Source organism: Lichtheimia ornata, assembly GCF_029851405.1.
Source record: "Lichtheimia ornata isolate CBS 291.66 chromosome Unknown scaffold00089, whole genome shotgun sequence".
Classification (NCBI taxonomy): domain Eukaryota; kingdom Fungi; phylum Mucoromycota; class Mucoromycetes; order Mucorales; family Lichtheimiaceae; genus Lichtheimia; species Lichtheimia ornata.
Genome location: NW_026695409.1, coordinates 47,740 through 71,260, shown reverse-complemented (window position 1 = coordinate 71,260; position 23,521 = coordinate 47,740). Strand labels below are relative to the sequence as shown.

Below are 23,521 nucleotides of genomic sequence, written 5' to 3'. Positions count from 1 at the left end.
TACTTTATCTTTATTGCCCATGCAAAATGTGTTATTGTTTATATATACACCTATGTAATAAAAATGAGACAATGGATAAGATAGCGAGGGAAATGCAGGAATGATGATGGTAGGGAGAGTGCTGCTAGACAAGAAAGGCATCCAAGAGATAAGACAAGTGTTATGCATGCTGATAAGCAAGGTGTGCCCTCCGATAAGCAGCGAATAGGCTCCCGTGATTGGTGTGATCAGCAAGGCTGTTTCCTTGTCAGGTTCCGATAACCACCTCGATGCTCCGTCTCACTCATACGCCCATGATAAGATATCCTCTTTGTCTTTTTTCTGTACTTTCCATCACCAGCATAACATCTCCATCCGGGGAAAAAAGGCTCTGTATGCTGATAAACCCATGCCATCACATGAATGGGATCAATCTTATCACGACCAGATATGTGTGGATGTTGTATGTAATCCATCAACAACATCGTCATGGGATGGCTTTTATCTTGATCATCTACATCTACGGCATTATACTCGTTGCTAGATGTAAAAGAGAAATACAAGCCGAAAAGACTCGCTTAATGGGTAACCGTAACTTGCCGGCATCTACATATAGGAAATCCATTCCCGGTCTTTTATCGCTCTGGTACTGCCGGCATAATGTTAATTAATGGCATTACAATGTTTGAATGAGACAATAGTAGGTGCTGCATGATAGGGACACAATGAACCAAAGTAGCTGTTTGACAAGGCATAATGTATTATACTCCTCATTCAATGAAATGATAACTATAATAAGGGATAGAAGTCTACATCTACTACTGCTGACGTGTAGCAATGCGATAGCTACGCCATGGCTCATAACCAGCTCGACGATAAAAGTCAAGGAGCTCCACCCAATCCACATAGGCCTTTGTCACACCACGTTTCTTGAGTAGCTGATTGGCATATGCCACCAAACCCAGTCCAATACCACGACCTCGTTCTTCGGATGCTACGCCCACGCATGCCATACCACCACTTGCTTGGCCAAAGAGCTTGTCATTTGTCCAAATCAAATCCGTGCGTTTGGCGTTTGATTGTCCGGTCGTATGTACCAAAAGGCTGCCGACAATGCGTCCAGTGGTGTCATTGTTTTCACGTGCAACAATCAAATCCTGATAATCACCTAGAGCAGCATGATGCTTGTATGTGGAGAGCCAAAAAGGAAAGTAGCGTTCTTGAAAAGTATAAAGCTGCTCAATGTCCTCGGGACGAATGGCAGCAAAATGGATGTCCTCTCGTTGCATACGATCCATGATTCCTTCTGGCAGTATCAAAGCGTCACCCATGCTCTTGAGATCCCATACAATGTTGTCCAATTTCCATCCACGTCGTTCAAAGAATCCTTCATTGCTGGCATCGCCTTGTGGGATACCGGGGAAGAAGCGTGGTGTTGCTGAGCCCAATCGTATACGTGCAAGATCATGTTGTTCGAAATGCGTCAATGCTTGTTTGTGCAACTGAGACCCAATGCCACGGTTCCTCTCCAAAGATGACACCACAAGTAATAAAATCTCGCCCGTATCCTTGTTGGCCTCTTGATCCCAAACCATCTGCGTAGCCACAAAACCAATCACGTAACCAGCGACATCGGTTGCTACCCAATGTTGGCCCTTTTGCGTGCTGGCCAATACGAGATCAATCTTTTCCTCCGTCAAAGGCCAATCGGCACCATAAACATCGTTCCACAAGTTGACCACTCCTTTGAAATGATTCTCATGGTTGTAAGCCTCAATGTTGAATACGGGCGTAGTATCAGCTGCTGCCAATTTGGGAATTGAGATTGGGAGTCTGCTTGCGGGAGTTGTGGCACCAAAGAGGGTTCGAACAGCCGCTTCATGTGCAGGTGGTGTGTATTCATAAGTAACGACATAAGTATCCACGTCCTCGAAAACGGAGAGATCATATGGGTTGATGACTGAGACCACAGCGAGACGATCCTTGGCAATGTTGTGAGCAAGTTGTACCATGCGAGCTTGGAATGGATGCAAGTTGGCGTTGGCTGTGCCGACAATGATCCACTCAGCTTGGCTAATTGTGTCGGACATGTCGGGGGAACTTTCATCATAAATAATATACTCGACATTGGCGTGATGTTGCTGAAGAGCACCATAAAAAGAGTTGAAAGGCTCCTTTTCTGAATCAATAGCAAGCGTGGTGGGTACATGTGCTGCCAAGAATAAAATGCGATCTGATGACTTGGGCTTCATAGGCAAGACGTTGGAACGATTGCGTACAATGGTAGGGATACGATCATAAAGCATCTTGCTGAGAGCGGCACCTTGTTCACGTTGTGGTTGCATATCCTCAAACACATTGTCCCATGATAGGAACCGATCCTTGAGCTTGGCAACACGTTCCAAACGAGCTTCAATTTCATCCACGGTCTCGATCTCTTGTTCCACCTTGGCAAATGCATCACGTTGAAACTCGTATGTGTGTGATATCATCACAATATCATTGCCTGCTTGTAGTGCTAACAATGAGCCATTGGGAACACCCACCGTTTCCTTGACAGCGTCCATCTCCAGGCAATCGGTAATGATCACTCCTTGGTAACCCATATCCTTTCGCAACATATCACGCACAATAGCAGGCGACAAGCTTGATACATGTGTAGAAGCACCAAGACGTGGCAATTGCATATGAGCAACCATGATTGAAGTAGCTGTCGACATCAATTGACGAAAAGGCACCAATTCCACTTGTTCCAATTCTTCGCGTGTCTTATCAATCACTGGGACGCCCAAATGTGAATCTGTAGCTGTATCACCATGACCAGGGAAATGCTTAATGCTTGTTGCCACGTTGCCTTCCTGATATCCTTCCACTTGAGCACGACCCAATCTTGCCACCTCGTTGGGATCTTCGCCATAAGATCGTACTCCAATGACAGGGTTCAGCGCATTGTTGTTGACGTCAACCACGGGTGCAAGGTTCCAATTGATACCCAATGCAAGTAGCTCTTTTGATGTTGCTTTGGCCACTTGTTTAGCTGCCGTCGCTGATCCAAGAGCACCCAATCCCATATTCCCAGGCAAATAGGTCCCGCTCTGCCCCAAGCGTCGCACAACGCCATTTTCTTGATCCACAGCAATAAAGAGAGGTCGCTTGTGTCCTGCTTTACGAGCAATGTCTTGAAGTGAGCGTGTCAAACGACGAACTTGTTCGGGAGACTCAATGTTGCGAGAGAAGAGGATGACAGAGCCGAGATTGTGGTTCTCAATGAGGTCAATGATGCCGGCTGTGGGTTCCAAGCCGTGGAAGCCACACATGAACAATTGCCCAATGTCTTTACGCGAGTCTGTGATTGTCATTGTGTTTGTAATAGGGAAAGAAAGAGGGAAGGAAACAAACCGCGGGAATGGGATGAGCCCTTCTTTACCCCACTTTTTATCGCGGATATCGCGGATTAGCTAACATCGCACCCTGTTGAGCTAATTCAGGGTCTCCCTTTCTTGTACTCCCATCCCATTAACCAATGTCGTCTGCTTGTGCTCTTTTCATCTTGTCCCGAATAACCCTCTCGTCTTGAAACCGATATCACATTGGCTGTGCTTGGTCACACACATATCTCAGTGGCACTATTATGTGCTCATTAACTCTCTTTTTTTTATTCTCCCACTCATGCCACATCATCATCGTCATCATCGTTACTCACCACCCACCCATCATATTATAAAAGGTTGTTGCTATGTCTTGGATGATGACAACAAAATGAATGACCGTGCGAGTATAATTTTCGAAAGAAAGAAGAAATGATGGCGGGAATCATGATTAGATCATGTGTAAAGGGGGGGCCACCATACAATAATATATGCAAAAGTGGAAAGGAACAAGATCAATGGATGAAAAAATGAGGTTAAATGAGTGTTTTGGAATCACGGGAAGTGAAAACCTGAAACAAAAACACGCGAACTGACGGGCTATCGTGTTCCATGTGATGACAACACAACGTTTCACGGGATACGGCTGATCCTAGATGACGAGCCTCGTTTTCTCTCTCGCTCTCCCTCTCTTTTTCAATAAGTATGCCAAGTTAAGACGGAGAATAGGAATGTTGCTCATGGGATCATTTACTTTCACACATCACTTAAGTACTTGATAACACGCCATATGCTTGTATGTGGCTAAACATCATTATATAAAAAGGGTACTTTTTTGGGGGGGGGTGGGACGTGGAAAGGACTGGGTGTGTGTGTTTCTTTGTCGCAGCTGTTCATTAATGCACCCCTCCAGTATGCATGCATCTTTGCTGTTGTTATGGTGGTGCCGTCAATCAGTGCCCTTTGTATGTATGCAGTATTTTTAAAAGAAGGTTTCCTTGCCAAGGTGTGATCTGTGTTTAAGGGAAATCATCATATCATCGTCGTCATATGAACAAAGGTGTGTCAGGTATTACAATGTATCTCTATTGGCGCGCATGCAGCAAGAATGAGGCAACAGCAGCAGGGCTGTCATGGAACACTTTTATTTTAATTTGGCCATATTCGTCCAGTGGCCCCCCAACAGCATGTAAACAAAGCAACACATACACGTCCTCCCTGACATCCTTTATAAATACCGTGCGACCCGACATACACACACACACACATACGCGCACATACAGCCTTTCTCTTTCTCTCTCCCTCTCTTTCTTGATTCACTATAGCATCGTGTACACCACGCGAAAAATGTCTTCTTCTGCAGTACCTACCGTTTCCACTGCCATGTCCATTTCAGCCATCACAAGTAATTCTACTGCATCCATCTTTCCCCCTTCACCACCCCCTTCAGCTGGTCGTTCTCGTTACTATCATCATCATCATCAAAAACCTTACGATCGACCATCACAACAAGTTGCCACTAGTACTACTGCAACACCTACTACTACTACCACCCCAACAATGCAACACCAATACCATCATCATCATTCATATCAGCAGCAACCTGTGACAACAACAACAGCATACCAACCTCCACTTTTGGGATCGCCACCCACATCACCTGAAGACAATGATTTCAACTCGCCACCTTCATCGCCTTATCCGCACCATAGCGATTTGGTACCACTGACGTTGCAAGAACGCCGCCTGCGTAACAAGGCTGCTTCAGCCAAGTATCGCCAAAAGAAGAACCAGCAACAAAATGAGATGCGACAAATGATTTGTAATCTCAAAGAGCAAACAGCTGTGCTGAGCCGTAAGGTGCAGGAGCTGCAAATGGAAAACGAGCGTCTAAGAACGGATAACGATAAATTGCGGAGCAAGATGGTGGCAAAGAAAATGTTACGACAATGGATCGGGCGTCATCATCATCAACAACAACGAAAAGACATTACCCCAACATCTTCCTCCTCTGCTTTTCAGGCCGTCTCTAAACGATTACAAGAGGATGAAGATGAATTGGACGATGACCTTGATTTGGATCTTGAGGATGATGATGCTTATCCTTTTGCATAAACTTGTTGTTGTGGGTGGATACATACCATCTCTTTGTTCTCCCACACCCATACACTTGTATACCATTTATACCCCCCACCCACTCACCAGTAGTCCTGCAACCATTGTTGTTGCGTGTCCTATACATAAAAAGTAACAAACCATTATCTTCAATCATTTCCTCTTCTTCTCACCCCATTTTTTCTCTCTTTTGGTCGTTTGATTCATACCCACCTATATATGTTGTTGTATTGCCATCTCATTAAAGCCATCATTATGTATATCATCATCATCAGCGCTCGCATGGGGTGCCACTCTTGTATGTGTACAACAACTCGTTTGTGTTCCCATGGAACCTTATCTTGGTTTTGGGGCATTCTTGCTGCATGAAGCTGTGCCGCGCGTTTCTCTGACATTTAAAAATGCAAGGGCATACATAAGCGACCTGACGTATGTACTTACGTTGGGGGAATAATAATGCCTGAAAGGATGTGCATATGGTATTGTCTGTGTGTGAGGTTACAAATAAACAAAACTTTATGCAGCATACCGCGTTTATCCGGATCCCGTCTTCCGAGAAGCTGGTGTATGATATGTGGTGCGCGTAATATGGGATAGTTAAGCTTTCCCGCCCTGTATTGCCGTCCATAGACTATCACTCTTTTGCTGGCGTAACATGTCGCCATACGCCCATACGTCAACGTCATCAGTTACCCAGACCTTGTCGAGGGTACGCCAATGATACCATTCTCGTTTGGTTGCAAAGTGTACAAGTACATGCACACTTGATCATGCGTACATCATGGTAATCTGAATCATGACTGCAGCCTAAGCAGCATCGGCTTAAACAATAATTAAGGTGATCCTGCACCTGCATGCTATCTCTCCTACCTTATAATAATGACCATTTCCAGAATAATAGCTATACAATGGCACCACTATAATATCAAGGATCTCTTTATAACGGCGATATCGATTATCCATGATCCGATATGAATCATTTTCACACTAGTAAAGGTACATGGTTACTTGTGAATGTTGTCAATATGGGCCATCACAAGCAACATTCAATCATTGTCTACTACCATCAATGAGTCCCATCCTAAACTCTTACCTTTGTCATCCAAGTCAATATCTATACACAATTTTCTATAAGCATGGTTGATGTAGCCTTCAGCTTGTTAATGCATACCCACTCTCTTGAATGCAAGTTGGGGCATTGCATGCTATGTTTTCATACACCTTGGTTCCTTCTTTCGGAGTCAAGGTTTATCTTTTCCCACAGCAAAATGATACGAACGACCGCCTAGGTGGTAATGTGTAAGAAAGCTGTCAATGCATATGGCGTTTCATGTACAACTTTGATGTAAAAGAGGAAATGGTAGCAATGGCAATGGTGGATTGGCAACACCTTTTGGTTGATCACCTTCTGCCTTTGTTTCTTGTGCCTGTGCTACCTTACACATGGCTCGTGCCAATACTCACCTTGTGCTACCATTTTCCTTTCACATGCTGTTAATTTATATTCTCTTCTTCCCCAATGCCGCTGCCCTTCCATCAACATCAACCATCCTTATGTACCATGACACAAGGTCTTATCATTTATGTATATGTATAGTGTTAATCTATGGGGAACAAGCTACTATAGCATACAAAAAAGTGACATGTGGGTGAAGGGCGAAGGAATAAAGGAAAATGATCAAGGTATGTTTGAGAAGCATATGTTTGTGGGGAAGATGACAACTAACTAGTGCCTTGGACATGGTAATCCTGCAGGTGGTATCTATGCCAAAAGGGGTCAATGGCCGTCAGCAAAAACCGAGCCTATTTGGGTTTCAGCACTCGCTTTACTGTTCACTACTCTCACTTCTTCCCCTTCCCCCTCCTACCTTTATTCCTTTCCTTTATTCACACTACCTCTGTCATGCTTGGGTAAATACGAATCGACATGCAAGTGGGCTGCATTGACATGTTGCTAATGCGTGTTGTAGCACTGACTTTGACCTACATTCCCAAATCCTCATGGGTTTGGCTGAGGTGCTCGCCGACTCTCGATCGAAGGCAACAGCATCTGAAGTCGACAAACTCGTTTCCAAATGTCCCATCGTTCCTATTCTTGATGACAAGGAAAAGACTATCTTCACGCGACAAGATAAGCCTGACTTGGGTGTGATGGTTGGTACCTTAAACGCTACACTGCCGGTCTTGTATGCTAACCTTGGATTGTTGCAGACCCAACGTAGTCAACAAAGTGTTGCTGCACTTGTCAAGTACGCCGTCAATGCAAAGGAAGACCGTCAGTTGGAGTTGTTGCCTCGTTTGCTCTCTTACGTACGCCATTTACCTGCCTATGAATGGAAGGAAGTTGTGCTTGGAAGAGGTACATATATACAAGATGTGGATAAGAAAGGTATACTCATTACCAATAATAGGACTTCCACCTGCCGATGCTATTACATACAGCCTTGTGGCCGGCTTGTTGGAGATTGGATTCAAGGTGCCTGATGTATACCATCATATCACTGAAGTCCTTTGGAGCTATGGCGAATCGATTATCAAGCTCATGAAACAAGGCGATGTGGAGCTTACCGTTTCATTCATCTTGCCATCCTTGGCCGGCTTGTCACGTGCATTGCAGCTATCGCCATTCTTGTTCCGAGCCAACCAGCTTCTTGCCCTGTGCCATAATACGCAGTTCTTGATCCAGGATGAAACATTGGACAACATTCGTACAGCCATCACTACATGCCTCAAGGAGCACGATGCCACAAGTTACAGCCGACGTGTCCTTAACAAGTACTGGGAAGATGGTACTCCTTTGAGCAGCAACCGTGTTGTATATGATTTGCTCGTCATTTTACGCAACGTAACCACTCGTGTCATTGCTGACAGCCATCCTGATCAATCCACCACAACAACTCTATCTACGACGGGTGGTAGCAAGAAATTGCATTTGACACGTGACGTTGAACATGCCTGGTCCGAGCTTATGAAGAAGACTGCCTCTGGTGTGAGACCCACAGCCGCAAGCGATGCTGAAAAAGATGAATTGCTCAACAAGAATATGCGTACCATCTACGTCACAAGCTTGGGATACTATGAGGATATCAAGAAATATGCCAACGAAGGCGAGAAATGGGCACCTGATGCTTATATGCAAGAGATTATGGGTACTAGCTTGGTAAGTCATTGTCTTTGCTCCTTGCTTCTTTTGATTAATGCTGGATTATATATATATAGCACGTGGCTGCATTGTCTTCTGTTTATCTACACGAAGTGGATGATGTCCTCATTGATCATATCACCGAATGCCTCTTCGTGGCTCCTCATGGTGGAGATGCTTGGGTGCATGTTGCAGCTCTGGATGCAGCCGTTCTTTTGGCTATCAAGTAAGTTGGTCTAAGTGAATTGATGTTCATGTTATTCTAAATCACTTTTTACTCCATAGCTTCCCTCATTTGAATGCTGACATGACCAACACCATTTGCCGATTCCTTGCTACACCATCACCAGTATTTGAATTGCTCGCTGAAGCAGGTCAAGAACCACTCAGTGTTCAACAATTTGCCATTGTTAGACTTGCTCAATGTGTTCAGGTAGGTTGGGTATTGAGTATCAGGAAGGAATCGTTTGTAACAAGAATTGTCTTTAGACCAAGCCATCCATGCAGATTTCTCAAGCTGCTATTTCAACTTTGTATGCATTGCTCAATGAGATTACCCGCTACAGTGACGAGGATGGCGCTACAGTCGACCGATATAGTATGCTTACCAAGAATGCCATCTCTGGTGCACCCGATGCCAACCAATTGAGTGAGAAGCAAAAGCAGCAAGTGTGTGCGAATGCCTTGTCAGCTATTGTTGGTGTTGCTGTTTACTTGAAGGATGAAGCAGTAAGTATCTTTGCTATACTTTGTATGGACATGTTCCTTATTTCTCTCCCCCCCAAAAGATTATGGCCCAGGCACTTTCGATGCTTACCATGCGTCGCAAATCACTTTCTATTTCGGCCACTGCCTCGCTCACATCACGTTTGGTGGATCTTGCACTTGTCAGCCCCGTTGGCGTATTCAAGGATATCCTCAACTTGTTCTCTACATTGAGTCGTGAGGCATTGACTATTGACAACAAACAACTTACAACAGCGGTAAGGCATTTTCAAACAGGAGCGGAGATAAGGAAATTCATGCATGCATGATTCGGTAGATTGTCAATGCGCAAATGAGCCTCGCCAAGCGATTGTCAGCACGTCCTGAGCTCTATGATACTTATCTCATCAGCCTTTTGAGTCTCTTTGTGGAGAATGGCAACACAATCCAACGCACCATGACCAAGAACAAAAAGGAGACCGAATACCCATTGGCATCCAAGCTTGGTATGCTTCTTCCAGTGCTTCGTACATTGTTGGGACATGATGATTTCAATCCTCATTTGGAGCCTACGGAGGAATGTGTTTCTCTTTTCCGCAACGCGTGGTTCCATTGTGTCATTTTCGGCTTTGTTACTGAATCAATGTGGATCCGCGAGTGGCACGATTCGATGCTCGTCATTGCGAAAAAGACACCCGTATTGGTGACCGAGAGTGCAACCAAGTATGTGGAAAGCGATTTGGAATACAATTCTGTATTACGTGGTGGCAACATGTCCGAACAGAATGTATCTTCCATGCGTCAAAAGTTGACAAGCTTTTTGCCTTCTCTTGCATCCGAGATCAAGTACTTTTCCTTTGCTCAAGTGGTGTTCGCTCTCAGCTTTTATCACATTGAAATGATGCGTAGTCGTATGGGCGATTGCAGCTACGTTTTGCGTTATTTCATGAACGAGGGTCTCAACAATAGCTCGCTCGCCAATTGCCTTGAAATGATTGCTGATCGTGTTGTGGGTGCATTTATCAAGGATGCTGCTAGCAAGGCTGCTGTTCAAGGCATCTCGGTCGAACTCAACAACCAAATGGCCAGCATCCTCAAGTTGACGGGTCATCGACTACAAAAGGTGCATGATTTGGCAATCAAAACGGCTGAACGTATTGTGGCGGCCTTCCCTCAAGTGTTTGCTGATAAGTCCCTTATCACTTTGCTGCTTGAACTTGTCCAATTGCTATGGCTCAGTTGCGAATCTGAATATCGTGACGAGGTAAGATATTATTCACCATATTTCTTGCAAAGAATACTAATGCTTGCTTTATTAAAGTATTCCCCCACATTCCATTTTACTTCCACACGTGTCAATGTGACCTTGGAGCTTGGTGACTCTTACGCTTATCGCCGTGAAATCTGTACTCGTTTGTACGAAAGCGCCAAAAAGTGGTTGCGTATTTCCATGGATCGTGCACCTCTTGAAATCAATGGCTTGCTTCAGGATTACCTATCCGAATTTGATCGCTTTGTTCCTGGCCAGCCTATTGATGCTGTTCATATGGGTCGTTCTCTTGCTCTTGAAATTGGAAAAGCAGCATCCAGAAATCAGCTTTCAGTTGGTATGTTTTTCTTCGTCTTATCCATTGTGAAACAGCGTTATTCATGCAAATTGCAGAGTTTGTTCCCAAGGTACCACGTGTGCTTCCTGATGAATCATCCGATTTTGTCAATGGATTTACTTCTCGTCGCTTTTACATTGGTGAGATCAGTGGTATCGAGTATCTCTATGGGCTCCATGATCAATCAGGTATGAGTTGTGTGCGTGTGTGTGTGTGCTTGCTTATTTCACAATGAGTGATCTAACCGCCTCCCCCCTTTTGTCATTTAGAAAAATTGCCTGATAGCCGAACTGGTAGCGGTTTGCTAGAGCAAGTCTCCTTTGTCCTTGAGAATTTGGAAGCTCTTTTGACGGATATCAAGCAAAAGCATGCTGCTGTCTCTGTGGAACGTGTTCATCGTACTTTGCATCGTGCTGCAGCTTATGCCATTGCCCTCCCTAAGGTGCATCCTGATTTGATCCGCTATCTTGTGCGTATCCCCGTATACATGTTTACTCCCGAGTCCCTTGATATCGGTACAACAGTGTGGAATTGGATGCTTGTGGAACGTGCTGATGTCGAGAAACGCCTTATGGTGGAGATGTTGAGCATGTGGCACTGGGCTCAGAAGCATCGCAAGGGTTTGTTCTCGCCTGTGCTCAAGTAAGTATCTTAGCGTGGGTCAAAAAGAGGATAGCTAGTAACAAAGGTTATCTATACATATAGTGCCAAACATCCATTTGTGGCCAAGATGACCAATGACCCATCCGACAAAGCCATGGTTGACAGCAGCCATCGTGTTGCCAGCTTTTTGTTCTCTCCCCACATGGCATGGATCAAGTTTTTGAGCAGCCGCTTCTATTCCATTCGCCATCGCAGCAAGCACCTTGTCAATATGTTTGTGCGCATGTTGCAGGAATCTTTCCAAAATGCCCATTTGATGAGTACTCATGCTTTGGCTCGCTCTGTGCGTTTCCAATTGCTTCTCCTTGGTACCAAGGTTCTTCAATCCACTCGCATGGAAGCCCTTGCCGAGCACAAATTCCGTTCACTTGTTTTTGATTGTGCTTTCAATTGGTTCTCCCTTGAGCCTAGGTAAGTGAATACTTGACCATGGACATATGGAGATTATGATATTAACCAATAGCTCTTGTGTAGATGGCACTTTGGTTCTCGTAAGAGCTTGGCATTGATGGAATACAAGATCTTGAACGACTTTTATAATGCTGTGGTGAATGATACTCCCAATCTCAGCTACTTGGTTACCAGCTCTCCACTCAAGAATTCCAACTCTAAGATCGCTTCCGGCTTGTACATGTTCCTCAATGGTAAGCATCAGAGTATTTGTTATTCAATGCATTTTTATTCACATCCTATTTGCTTTGCTGCATATAGACAAGACCAAGGATGATGTGATCCGTCAGCATCATCTTGCCAAGAAGCTTTTGATGTTGTTTTTGGAAAGTGAGCTTACTCGTCTTTCGGTTTGGTGCAATCCTCTCAACTCCTTGGGCCATGGCAACCCTGCTTGTTTCACGGGCAGCACCGAAAAGTCGATGGTGATGGATGAATCATGGAAGGAAATTGTGCGCTTTGCATGGGAGTTGTCGCCACGTCTTGCAGTGCAAATGAATGAGCGATTCGTGCAGCCTATTGTTCATCGTGAGCTTCATCGTTTGATCGCCAACAATACTTTGGATGTCGTCGATGTGCCTGAAGCACTTGTCATTTTGTTGGGTGACCGTCTACTTCCTAATGCTAAGCTTGATCTCAAGGTATGCATGACATCATTATCTTCTCGCATTTTACCTTTGCTAACATGGATCTTCACGATAGCACTTGCAATACTGGGCTCCTGTACCTGCCATCACTGCTGCAAACTACTTTTTGCCCGCCTACAACAACCATCCCTTGATTTTGCAGTATGCTATGCGTAGCTTGGAGTACTACCCTGTGGATACCGTATTCTTTTACATTCCTCAAATTGTGCAGGCTCTACGTCATGATGAACTTGGCTATGTGGAAAAGTATATCATGGAAGCTGGTCAAGTGTCGCAATTGTTTGCCCATCAAATCATCTGGAACATGCAAGCCAACTTTTATGTCGATGCTGACAAGGAGTGTATCAAGCCTGATGCTCTCAAGCCCACTCTCGAGCGTATCATTGACAACCTTGTTGGATCGTTCACTGGTGAAGATCGCGAGTTTTATGAGCGAGAATTCAAGTTCTTCAACGATGTCACTGCCATTTCTGGTTATCTAAAGGAATACATCAAGTATGGTCAAACCGAAAAGAAGCCTTTGCAAAAGGTAAATTACGACAAATGATAGTGCTGGATTGGCGGTTGATGTATCATGTTGTAGAAACGCTTGGACGAGGAACTTGCCAAGATCAAGGTTGACGTTGGTGTCTATTTGCCTAGCAACAGTGATGGTCGTGTGATTGACATCAACCGTACATCGGGTCGTCCCTTGCAGAGTCACGCCAAGGTATGTATCAGCAACAATAATATGATCATGATGATCCTGGATGTTAATAAGGTACATCTATAGGCTCCTTTCATGGCTACTTTCAAGATTGAAAAGGAAGTTGAGGATGCTGATCTTATGGGCAAAGCCTTGATCGAAAGTGAAGGTGATGAAGTTGAAGCTGCCAAGAAGCGCACTGTTCAAATCTGGCAAGGAGCCATTTTCAAGGTGGGCGACGACTGTCGTCAGGATGTGCTTGCATTGCAGTTGATCTCGGTCTTCAAAAACATCTTTACGGGTGTTGGATTGGACTTGTATGTGTATCCCTATCGTGTGGTTGCCACAGCACCCGGTCGTGGTGTGATTGATGTTATCCCACGCTCCATTTCTCGTGATCAACTTGGTCGTGAAAAGGTCAACAGCTTGTACGATTACTTTGCAGCCAAGTATGGTGGACCCGATTCGATTCATTTCCAACGTGCCCGCAACAACTTTGTGCAGAGTTTGGCAGCTTATTCGGTCATCTCGTACTTGTTGGCTATCAAGGATCGTCACAATGGCAACATTATGATTGATGAAAATGGTCATATTATTCATATCGGTAAGCATCAAAGGGAAAGCGGGGAAAAGAAGAAAGCGATATGCTAATGTCATACATCAATCATTACAGATTTCGGTTTCATCTTTGATATTGCTCCTGGTGGTATTACTTTTGAAAGCTCGCCCTTCAAGTTGACAACCGAAATGATCCAAGTGATGGGTGGTGGTTCTGATGAACAAGCATTCCGACAATTCTCTGAATTGGTGGTCAAGGCCTATCTTGCTAGTCGTCCTTATGCTGATCAGATTTGTCAGCTGGTGTCTCTCATGTTGGATTCAGGATTGCCTTGCTTCAAGGGTGAGACTATTAAGCGTCTTCGTCAACGTTTCCAACTCGATCGCTCTGAACGTGCAGCAGCCGATTTTATCATGATGCGTATCAAGGACTCCTTCGAGAACCAACGTACAGTGCTTTACGATTACTTCCAAAAGCTGACCAATGGTATCCCCTATTAAGCAATGTTATACCATCATGCATGCATGTCCCATTATCACGTTGTAATAAATCATGTATGCTTTTGTTCAATACACGTGGGTTTCCATATCCGGATTGTAGTAGCGCTTGATCATATCATCTTAGAAAGTGCAATAAGGCATCTACTTGATGCATGAAGTTGACAAAGCGGAGATTCCAATGATGCAGGATAAACAGAATGATTTGATACACGATTTTGTTGGTTGTGAGCATACACTAAAGATTCATCATGATACATTGATCTTAATAGGAAACACCAACGCGAATGTGGGAGTGCCCCTTGCATCAGCAACTATCATTAGCTACCTTGGTTACAGCAAACGGCCGATGTCATTGAAGAGTTGAACCACCAGTATCATGACAAGTATATACCGAGGAATTCTCATCTTCAAAACTTGCCTGTCTCGTGAAACCTCTCCTTGTCGCTTTTCAAAGAAGAAGTACCCAAAGAAATAGAAGATGACGGCCCCATAATAGCCACCTTATCTATGTAGCATTCTGCCTATGCCCTCTACTATATTATAAATGTGACCGTGATACGCTGAGCTTTCTCAACCAAAATGCCTCTGCAGAGCTGCAGCTCCCACTTAAGTAATGCCGTCTGCTGATTATGAGTTTACAGAACTACTCCCAACTCATTTGACATTATGCTATGCATTATACTTTCGGCCAAACAACCACAAATCTTCCCAGCGCCAAATGCGATACCTATGATACGCCAAGGTTATAAAAGATCACGGCGCCAGCTATTGGGAAAAGTCCCACTACGAGAGCTGTATTTCGTAGTAGCCGAACGCTACGGATGTCATCCGTCATTCTCAGCTGTCTATCATTGTAAATGGGTGGTCGTCTGATGATATCCATGGGCTGCTGACGTTTCACATATCTGGGTTGAATTTGGAGATTTTTACAGAATCAGCCAAAAGATCCAGGTACAGATAACTCAATCTCAAACATAATATGGGCCCATCTTTATCCATATCCACCTCCTATTTAGCTATCTATCATGCATGTATCTCCATTGTTGTTAGAAATAAACATGCAGAAAGGTGTATTGATTCTTGCATCTTAATTTATGAACTCTGGTCCTGCAGCCTAATGCATGCATCACATTCGTTGTTTTAAGGAACACGTGGGAAATAATAATGAAAGTTGTAAACAATAAGCTTAAGCTGTTTCTGTACTTGTTTGCGTCACTGTGTTGGACATTGTACACTCTTCCAACAAAGACCTGCATAGCTGACTACTCAATAGCAGCGCCACTTTAGTTCTCCCCGTGACAAGCAAACCCAAACATCGGGTAGGTACCACAAAAATACGCAACACCAGAGGATGCAGCTGTCTCTTTCTTTCATTTCTTTCTTTTCCATACCCCTTCCACTTTACCCATATCCCATGTCAGCCACTGAGTCAACGAGTTTATTGAATAAGGATGTACAAAAGCGAAAATCAATCACACTTGGGTCCCTGTACCTGGAAAACACAGGAGCTGTAGCAAGAGATCATTTGGGCAAGTTCTTATATAAGCAAAGCAGCAGCCACATACAAGAACGTTTTTTAACATGGAGACAACTTTTCATAGCCAACGAACGTACATTTCTTGCATGGATGCGGACAAGCTTTTCTACCATTTCAGTGGGCGTAGGTAAGTATTTGTGGAACCACAACATAATATAGCATGCATGAGCTCTAATCCATTGCCTCCGCCCGCTATTATTGGTCGTTTGTTGTTGCTCAACAGGGATCACGCAATTGTTTCGATTGCAAGAAACAGCCATTCAACGAATCGGTCAACTCCTCGGCGTAGGATTCATATTAATGGGCGCTCTATACCTTGCACTCGGCTGCACTCGCTTTTTCCATGCACAGGTAATTAATTGTGATGTCCGATGAATCACCATGTGGCAGGGTCACAGCCACTCATACGAGTCTTTAACATAGAGTGCCATGACGAAAGGATACTTTCCTGCAACGAGAGGTATCATTATGACCACCTTTGGTGTAACACTGGCTGCATTAACCATCTTGCTTGTCATTGTGCAAACTGAATCATAAATTAGGTTTTCATAGAAGAAGAGAGAATAATAAATAGGCATTGCTATCAGCTTGCTCATGATACTACTACTCCATGATCCCTTAAATGCCCGTGTGCGCACGTAATAATACGTCGATATTTATTCACTGAAACATTACATACCACAGGTTTATACTAGAGAATCAAAACGCAAGGAAGGAGAATACTTCTACGTGAGTGAGCTCAGCAGGAAATATAAACACGAGGACCAGCGCTCTCCCTCTCCTTTTATCCCATTCACAGCACCCCATCAACGTAATGTATCATAAACGATAGAGGTATCTTTGGTTGCTGCCATCATAAACATCCTTCATCCATGATTCCAAATCCGTTGCTGCACAATTTGACTTCAGTATTCCAATACCATCCATCGCTGTAAAACGCCCCCTTTCGTCAATGCCATCCCAATCCATCATCATCCCCAACCGTATCCACATGACATGATCCATCCATCTTGCTGAGGATGTGACAAGTAGTCGCCACGATTCTTACCACTCCATTGATTGAATGCATCCACCATAACCAATTTGTTGGTAGAAAGAAGCCCCAGTGATCGCTGCTGATACGCTTCCTTTACCATCCGGCCCTTGATCTCTCTCTTTGTTGGTCATTTTCTATCGCATATCAATCAGCTGAAGATTGCTTGTATTGTGGCGTAATCGATGGTCGATATGGTGTCATCCAAACTAGCCATCACGTTCTAAAATGGACCAAGGGAACCAACCCAAGTCAATATACCCCTTCCTTCCCTCTCATGTACCAAACCAATGCAATATTCAGATCCATATCCATATCCAAATTCGATTGTATTGAAACATGTTGCTACACGTAAATAAAGCTGCTGCTATACAATGGCTATCTGCTGTCCACGTAACAAGGACTGTAAGGTCAAGTTGTTGCAAGTAAAGAACACTGTTGGAGACATTGAAGTAGAGACCTTGCTAATGGATGCTGCTGTTACGTTTGGTTGTGGCAGAGGAGTGTCCAAGAGAGCGTGTTGTAGGGTGACAAGATTGTGAGGCTGTTTGGGACAATGGAGTAAAGACATCGCCAATAGCAGCTGCTGGATTGAATGCTGTTACGTTTGATTGTAGCAGAGGAGTATGCAAGAGAGTGTGCTGTGTCAAGAGACTCGTGTGTTGAAGTAGGGTGTACACGCCATGGACTTGCCATTGAGTCAAAGACAATCGGATCAAGACAATCGTAGGATCAACATGATGGGTTGAAGCAGGACAATCGTTCGCAGGTGGTAATTGTATACTTGAATGGAAGAGAGAAGAAGTTGTGGGAGTGGAAGAAGTGGAAATTGAATAGGTCGGACACCTCCTGTATAAATGCATGAACACTGTACATCAATCCTTGATATTGTCATTTCCCCTTTCGAACCTGAAACTTTCACACAAGGTGATCTTGGTCATGCTGATCATGTTGATCTAAAAAAGACCTCATGTTTCATTTGAAAATTTGGAATGGGAGGGTACAATGTGGGTTTACTGTGTAAATCGGAAATGGAGGACAGCGCCGATTCATGATTTATCGAAATAGTATGTATTACATTGGGATTCCCCATTTCGAATGTGAAACTGGGTCTGAAGCTTCGCTGGGACATGCTGATCAACTTCATTCATTTAAAAGTAGCAGACTTCATTACAAAGATTTAAAATGCGGGGAGGCCCAATGGTGGATGATGGGAACAAAAGAGCGGACGGCCCACCGCCCCGAAGTTGCCCACTTCCAACTTGAAAATGGGTCAGAAGGGTGCTCCGAGCATGCTGAACAACTTTTTTCTAATAAAAACATCACGCTTCATTTGAAAATTTGGAATGGGAGCGTCCAAAAGTTTGAAAGGCGGAGACATTCGCAGGGTCTGCGATTCATTTATTTTCATGTTTGCAGCTTGGGCGTAGCTCAGTCAAATCGGCTCGGATCAAGAAAGTTGAATGATGGAAATGATGGGCTGGAGCAGGAGAGTCTTTCACATGCAAGGGATTTTGCAACAACACTGATTGTGAGGAAATGGCTGATAGCTGGCAATACATGAATGTTGCTGGATATGCATAAAGTATCATTTCCAATCATGCAAATAGGCTGAGTTACACAAACACGCGCCTCTGCATCTTTGGCTCTAACAGCATCTAGTTCCTTGCCTATGAACAAAGACCACTTTTCATATAGCATCACGCTTACAGCATATGGAAAACAACATAAAGACGCTCATATCTCAAAAATTTAATAGAACAAAGTTGCTCAGCGTGGCTCAAGGAATCCTGTGTGGAAGTTTCTGGAGCGCGATGAAAGGACTGGAAGGTACCATTGTCTGCATAATAATGAATCCTTCACTCCCGAATAGTAAGGGTCGGCTATGATAGTTCGTATTGAATTCTTTATAGCCAACCATGGTACATATGGCTAAAAGACCAAGAATGATCAATTCGTTCGAGAGTATCTCGTGTGAGAGGACAAGTGTGGCAATGATGTTGCTTGTTTTCAAGGTTCCTTGCCATACAAATAAGGTTGTACATAAGATGATAGGAGCGCTTATGATAGCGTATGCTGAAAATTGATATTGGTGACTATCATACTATGACCAATAAACCAAGAATGACCAGTGCATCCGAAAGTATCTTGTTTAAAAGTGCATGAAGTGCGAGACGTAGAATTGCTTGTTCTTGTGTCGCCCAGGATGATTCCATTTCGGCTGACGACAGCAGCAGGGAAGAATGGACATCGATGTATCTCATGTGCCAGGCCTGAGACTTCGTGCCATTACATAAACGTCTTCGGATGCATCAACCATACCATGTTTGCGTGTGCAATCTTCGAGAGTGTACGAGTGATATCCTTATTATTGGTGGGGATGTGATTGGTATATGTATGTCTGCAAGTGAGGCTTTTATTGGTTAAAGATGTCAAGCATACTATGTAGAAAAAAGGGTGCTTGGGATCTGTTAATAAGGCTATGTTTGTTGTTGTTGGATCACATCATGTAAAATGACACCCTTTTGCTATGCGTGAGGATGACCCGATTTATTAGTGATGGTGTGGGTGGCGGGGAGTGAACGCTGGTGGTTGAGCTCATTACTGCTTTGGTGGGGGTTGGTTTATTTTGGCGCCAACGTCTTCAGGAACGCGCTTCTCTTCTCCCGTCTTCTTCTAATCCAATCACGGCATCTCATTAAGGTATTGCTCTTGTTGGTTGTGAGGTATTAATATAGTTCTTTATACTCATGAGCAAAGGGTAGCCGTGTCAGTATCCCCAAGCTCTATTACTACTCTTCCTATAATGGCGATCCCCATTTCGGATGACAGGTACATTCATAATGCTGCAAGAAAACTTGTTCCATTGACTCTGGGTACTTCTCATTTAGCTTACTTCAGAATACGCGTGCGTGCAAGTTGGTTCAGCTTACAACGACCGGTCTTTATGCAGATCACGTGTTTCAGGAACATGGTGTTTTTGGGAAGGCAAGTATGATAACGGGGATGGAGTGAAAAGTTGCTGCTTGTTGTATTAATAATGTTGCTATTGAATAGTGATCTAGTACCATTCATCGGTTTCTTTCGGTCTAAGGTGTGCTGCTTTGGGCATCATCTCCCTTCGGGTTCGACTGCCAGCTTGTATCAAGGATCTTTGTCATTCTACACCAGCATAGCTGTTTCAAAGCTTATGGAAATGCAGCCTTGGTTCTTCAAGAATTGGTATTTGCAAGAGAAGTGGTCATCGAGAGGAAACAAGGAAATTGGCGACACATCGCATGCCTACGATTCCCTTTGGCGGTTTTATCCCTTATGGTTATGTCGACGCGGATCTTTGGATACAGCAGCCATGCGTGTTACGAGTGTACCATTCTTCATCGACCACCGACATTGCACGGTGACATTTGGTCGGTGGCACATTGTACTTGAGACTTGGAGGACAGCTTTTTCGACCACCAAGCGGGACATTGAATCGCTGCAGCGCACAAGAGTATGGAAGAAGCAACATCGACCATTCGGTGTGGATTGGAAGGCTTAGGCAGCGTTTTCAAATGCGTTGCAATGGCAAATGATACATTTCATCAAGGGCCTTCAAGTATCAAAATTTGAACCGTAAGTGCATCATCTACTCATATACCGTTACCAATGCTTACACGTGCTGTATATATGGTAAAGGTTCAAATCTTCAGAACACGGTGGCCCTGAAGCTCCTATCGTAGCTAAAGAGACGGCAATCGGTGTAAATCGTGCACTACTAGAAGAAGTGGCATCGCTGGAGGCTCGAGCACAAGCCCGGGAGCGCGATATGATCATGCAAGCTCTGCAGAACCAGAAGGATCGTGTCGACACAGGTAATCATTAGCTCACTCAACTTGATACTTTTAATGGGATACTGAACATTAATACCTAATCATTAGATGCCATTGTTCCCCTTGAAAACGACATGAAAGCAAGCATACAAGCTCTCAAGGGTCTCCGACTTGTCGAACAGAAGGATGGCATCATGTTTAAGTCGCCAGAGCAAGCATTGGCTGTGAAAACAGCCATAAAGGCAACCGAGCCCATGATCTGTGTGCTACCTACTGGTGGAGGCAAGACAGCAATTTTCCATGTGCCCGCCTTTTTGGAGAGGTCCAAGGGCCTGCTCACTGTTGTGATTGTACCCTTGGTAGCCCTTATGGATGATCACATCCATCGCCTGAACAAGCGTGGCATTCCTGGCTTCAAGTCTTTCCAATGGGATGGCCAGTGGTACAAGATAGGGATCCCTCAAGATGTCTCGATTCTCTTTGTCTCGATGGAGACAGCTGCTACTACGACCTTCCTCAATGCGCTCAAGCTCATTGAATCGCGCCTTGCAAGGATTGTGGTGGTGGATGAAGCTCATCTCGCTATCACATGGAGCGATTTCCGGTCCGACATGCACAAACTCGTGTATATATTGTGCTGTCAGCAACAATTCCGCCAAGGATGGAGGGTGATGCTTTGGGCACTATTGTACGCCAACAACAACCCGCACTCGTTTGTATTACGGTGTTCAGTGGGTCACCAACAAGATCACTTGCTTCCAGCACTCGTTGAATTGCTCAAGTCCACGCATAGGAAAACAGCTTCATGATCATTTGGTCGAATAAAATCCTACTTTTCATATAAATGGCAATGCTTGATTTCCAATTGCTGTACGTAATTGTAGTTGCTTTGCCCCTTGCCACATAGGATAGCATGATACCCATTTACTTTGGATCATTAAACAGTATATGGTCACGGCTCTTAAAAGTAAATTCGTCACACTAGGATTTAGCCTTTGCCTCGGTAAAAGCATGTCAACATCATGCACGTGATCAAGATTTGAAACACTAGTTTCTTTTTTCATGCAGTATGGTGATATCCAAAATAGATGCTGTCTTTTTATTATTATGATGATGATGCAAATGTTTGCCAAGTGATGGTATTTTCTCGTTTGGTAGGTGCTTGTCGAATACTGCTTGGCCTACGAACGAGCCTTAGCATGCCTTGGTACATGAGCCATGTTGCCACCAATGATGCAACTGATTTTGTTACAGACATGAGCGTCACCATGAGATCCAACGATGCATTTTGACGTGTTGTTCGTGAAGGGGATGATGATGATTTCCATAATCGTGGAGGAAGCCAGCTTGAGAAAAACGACTTTACATGCCCAACAACGCTAACCATGGATTCCCATAAGGCATCATCATCCTCTTGTTCATCGTAGTAGTAGTTGCTATCGGCGTAATAGTAGTAGTACCTTGACCGGCAGTCTTCTTGTTCATCATAGATGGGCCAATATGGATTCCAGCCACTTGGTACCATACCATCACCATGCTCATATTCCAAGGATTCTTGTACAGGTGATTCTGGTTCAAAGTATTGTACTTTGGTAGATTCAGGGCTGAAGCGTACACTTGTGCTTTGAGATGCTGAAGGTGGGGTGGGCGGTAAGGAGGATTGGAAGAGGCTGCTGCTTGTAGATGATATGGATGAAAATGAAGGTATCCGGTCATCAGCCCCTCGTCGTAGATAAATTGCAGTGTTTTGTTTTTTCAGGGCAGGCTTCAAACCATGAGGTGGGTGGTAGTTGGGTGTGGATGTTGATGTTGATGATGATGATGTTGGGCAAGGAAAAGTTTGTTGTTGTGGCTCATTTTCAGGTGTGTACAATGGTCCGTATAACCCTAAAACAAGAAAATCATCTTGAGTCAACAAAACACGCCTGCAAAAGAAAAATGGCGGGGGCATCGTTCCTCCCTCCTCCCCCCTATAGCAACTCACATGTGATATCCGATTCCTTTTGCCTATACATAATCATGAAAATGTGTCAGCATGCATAATGCAAATAAAGCAAAAGCCAAGAGATAATGATGATGTTGCTTACCAGTTTACTGTGGATGGGTCAATTAATGCATTATCTCTTCCAAGACGACATGTACATGTCCTTGACATTTGTCGCCAAAGAGCATTTTGGAAGCGTACCAAACGTTGATGTTCAAGGCGTACCGCTCGATTAGATGGATCTGAACGCAGCTTGTCTAAGGTGGATCGTATTTGTTTTCGAGTCTGAATATGGGCTCGAATCACATCGGTGGGTGACCAATCGTGTGATAGATAATCGACGTGGATGCTGGCTTTCATTGCGTGATCGTTTGTATGTATGTATGTGTGTGCGTGTGTGTGTTGTTGTGTGCAGAGTGAAAGGGGGAGAAAGGAAGAGAGAAAGATGTGGGCTGTGTGTGAATGTCGTCGTTGCATGATATTTATAAGATCTTTTTTTTTCTTGCTGCCATCCTGACCTTTTGATGATCGCCCAATTCAGTTTCCTTCCGTTCCCCCAAGCACTAGACTCGTTATGGAATTGATATGGCTTCCCACACTCACTGTGCGCTCTCTTTTTTTTTAATGTGTATCTTGTGTTGCTGTTTAACTTTATGAAAAAGTCGCGACCCCCAAGCACAGACCGTGTTACACGACGATATCCTCACCTACTTTATCCTGTTCCGCTCCACACGGAGG

At 44.2% G+C, this 23,521-nt stretch overlaps 6 protein-coding genes across 6 annotated transcripts; 4 read left to right on the top strand and 2 right to left on the bottom strand.

The window, feature by feature from the left end:
• Positions 1 to 797: 797 nt before the first annotated feature.
• O0I10_011407 (uncharacterized protein) lies at positions 798 to 3,338 on the bottom strand (the record flags this gene model as incomplete). Its single annotated transcript, XM_058491375.1, has 1 exon — positions 798 to 3,338. One exon carries the CDS (start codon positions 3,336 to 3,338, stop codon positions 798 to 800), a length of 2,541 nt encoding a protein of 846 aa, XP_058337859.1.
• A 1,356-nt stretch (positions 3,339 to 4,694) lies between these two features.
• O0I10_011406 (uncharacterized protein) lies at positions 4,695 to 5,462 on the top strand (the record flags this gene model as incomplete). The annotated part of the gene is made up of 1 exon (XM_058491374.1): positions 4,695 to 5,462. The coding sequence occupies one exon, from the start codon at positions 4,695 to 4,697 to the stop codon at positions 5,460 to 5,462; it is 768 nt and encodes a 255-aa protein (XP_058337858.1).
• Positions 5,463 to 7,365: 1,903 nt separating this feature from the next.
• On the top strand, positions 7,366 to 14,420 carry O0I10_011405 (uncharacterized protein; the record flags this gene model as incomplete). The annotated part of the gene is made up of 19 exons (XM_058491373.1): positions 7,366 to 7,373; positions 7,433 to 7,616; positions 7,674 to 7,821; positions 7,874 to 8,622; positions 8,682 to 8,830; positions 8,890 to 9,037; positions 9,094 to 9,333; positions 9,393 to 9,587; positions 9,647 to 10,573; positions 10,631 to 10,916; positions 10,973 to 11,104; positions 11,186 to 11,558; positions 11,622 to 11,990; positions 12,054 to 12,223; positions 12,291 to 12,670; positions 12,732 to 13,205; positions 13,260 to 13,385; positions 13,449 to 13,965; positions 14,035 to 14,420. The coding sequence occupies 19 exons, from the start codon at positions 7,366 to 7,368 to the stop codon at positions 14,418 to 14,420; spliced, it is 5,961 nt and encodes a 1,986-aa protein (XP_058337857.1).
• A 1,414-nt stretch (positions 14,421 to 15,834) lies between these two features.
• On the top strand, positions 15,835 to 16,494 carry O0I10_011404 (uncharacterized protein; the record flags this gene model as incomplete). Its single annotated transcript, XM_058491372.1, has 4 exons — positions 15,835 to 15,949; positions 16,022 to 16,084; positions 16,181 to 16,308; positions 16,381 to 16,494. The coding sequence occupies 4 exons, from the start codon at positions 15,835 to 15,837 to the stop codon at positions 16,492 to 16,494; spliced, it is 420 nt and encodes a 139-aa protein (XP_058337856.1).
• Positions 16,495 to 20,180: 3,686 nt separating this feature from the next.
• Positions 20,181 to 21,608, top strand: O0I10_011403 (uncharacterized protein; the record flags this gene model as incomplete). Its single annotated transcript, XM_058491371.1, has 4 exons — positions 20,181 to 20,480; positions 20,529 to 20,602; positions 20,666 to 20,841; positions 20,908 to 21,608. The coding sequence occupies 4 exons, from the start codon at positions 20,181 to 20,183 to the stop codon at positions 21,606 to 21,608; spliced, it is 1,251 nt and encodes a 416-aa protein (XP_058337855.1).
• A 296-nt stretch (positions 21,609 to 21,904) lies between these two features.
• Positions 21,905 to 23,143, bottom strand: O0I10_011402 (uncharacterized protein; the record flags this gene model as incomplete). Its single annotated transcript, XM_058491370.1, has 3 exons — positions 21,905 to 22,686; positions 22,784 to 22,806; positions 22,887 to 23,143. The coding sequence occupies 3 exons, from the start codon at positions 23,141 to 23,143 to the stop codon at positions 21,905 to 21,907; spliced, it is 1,062 nt and encodes a 353-aa protein (XP_058337854.1).
• Between the last annotated feature and the right edge of the window lie 378 nt (positions 23,144 to 23,521).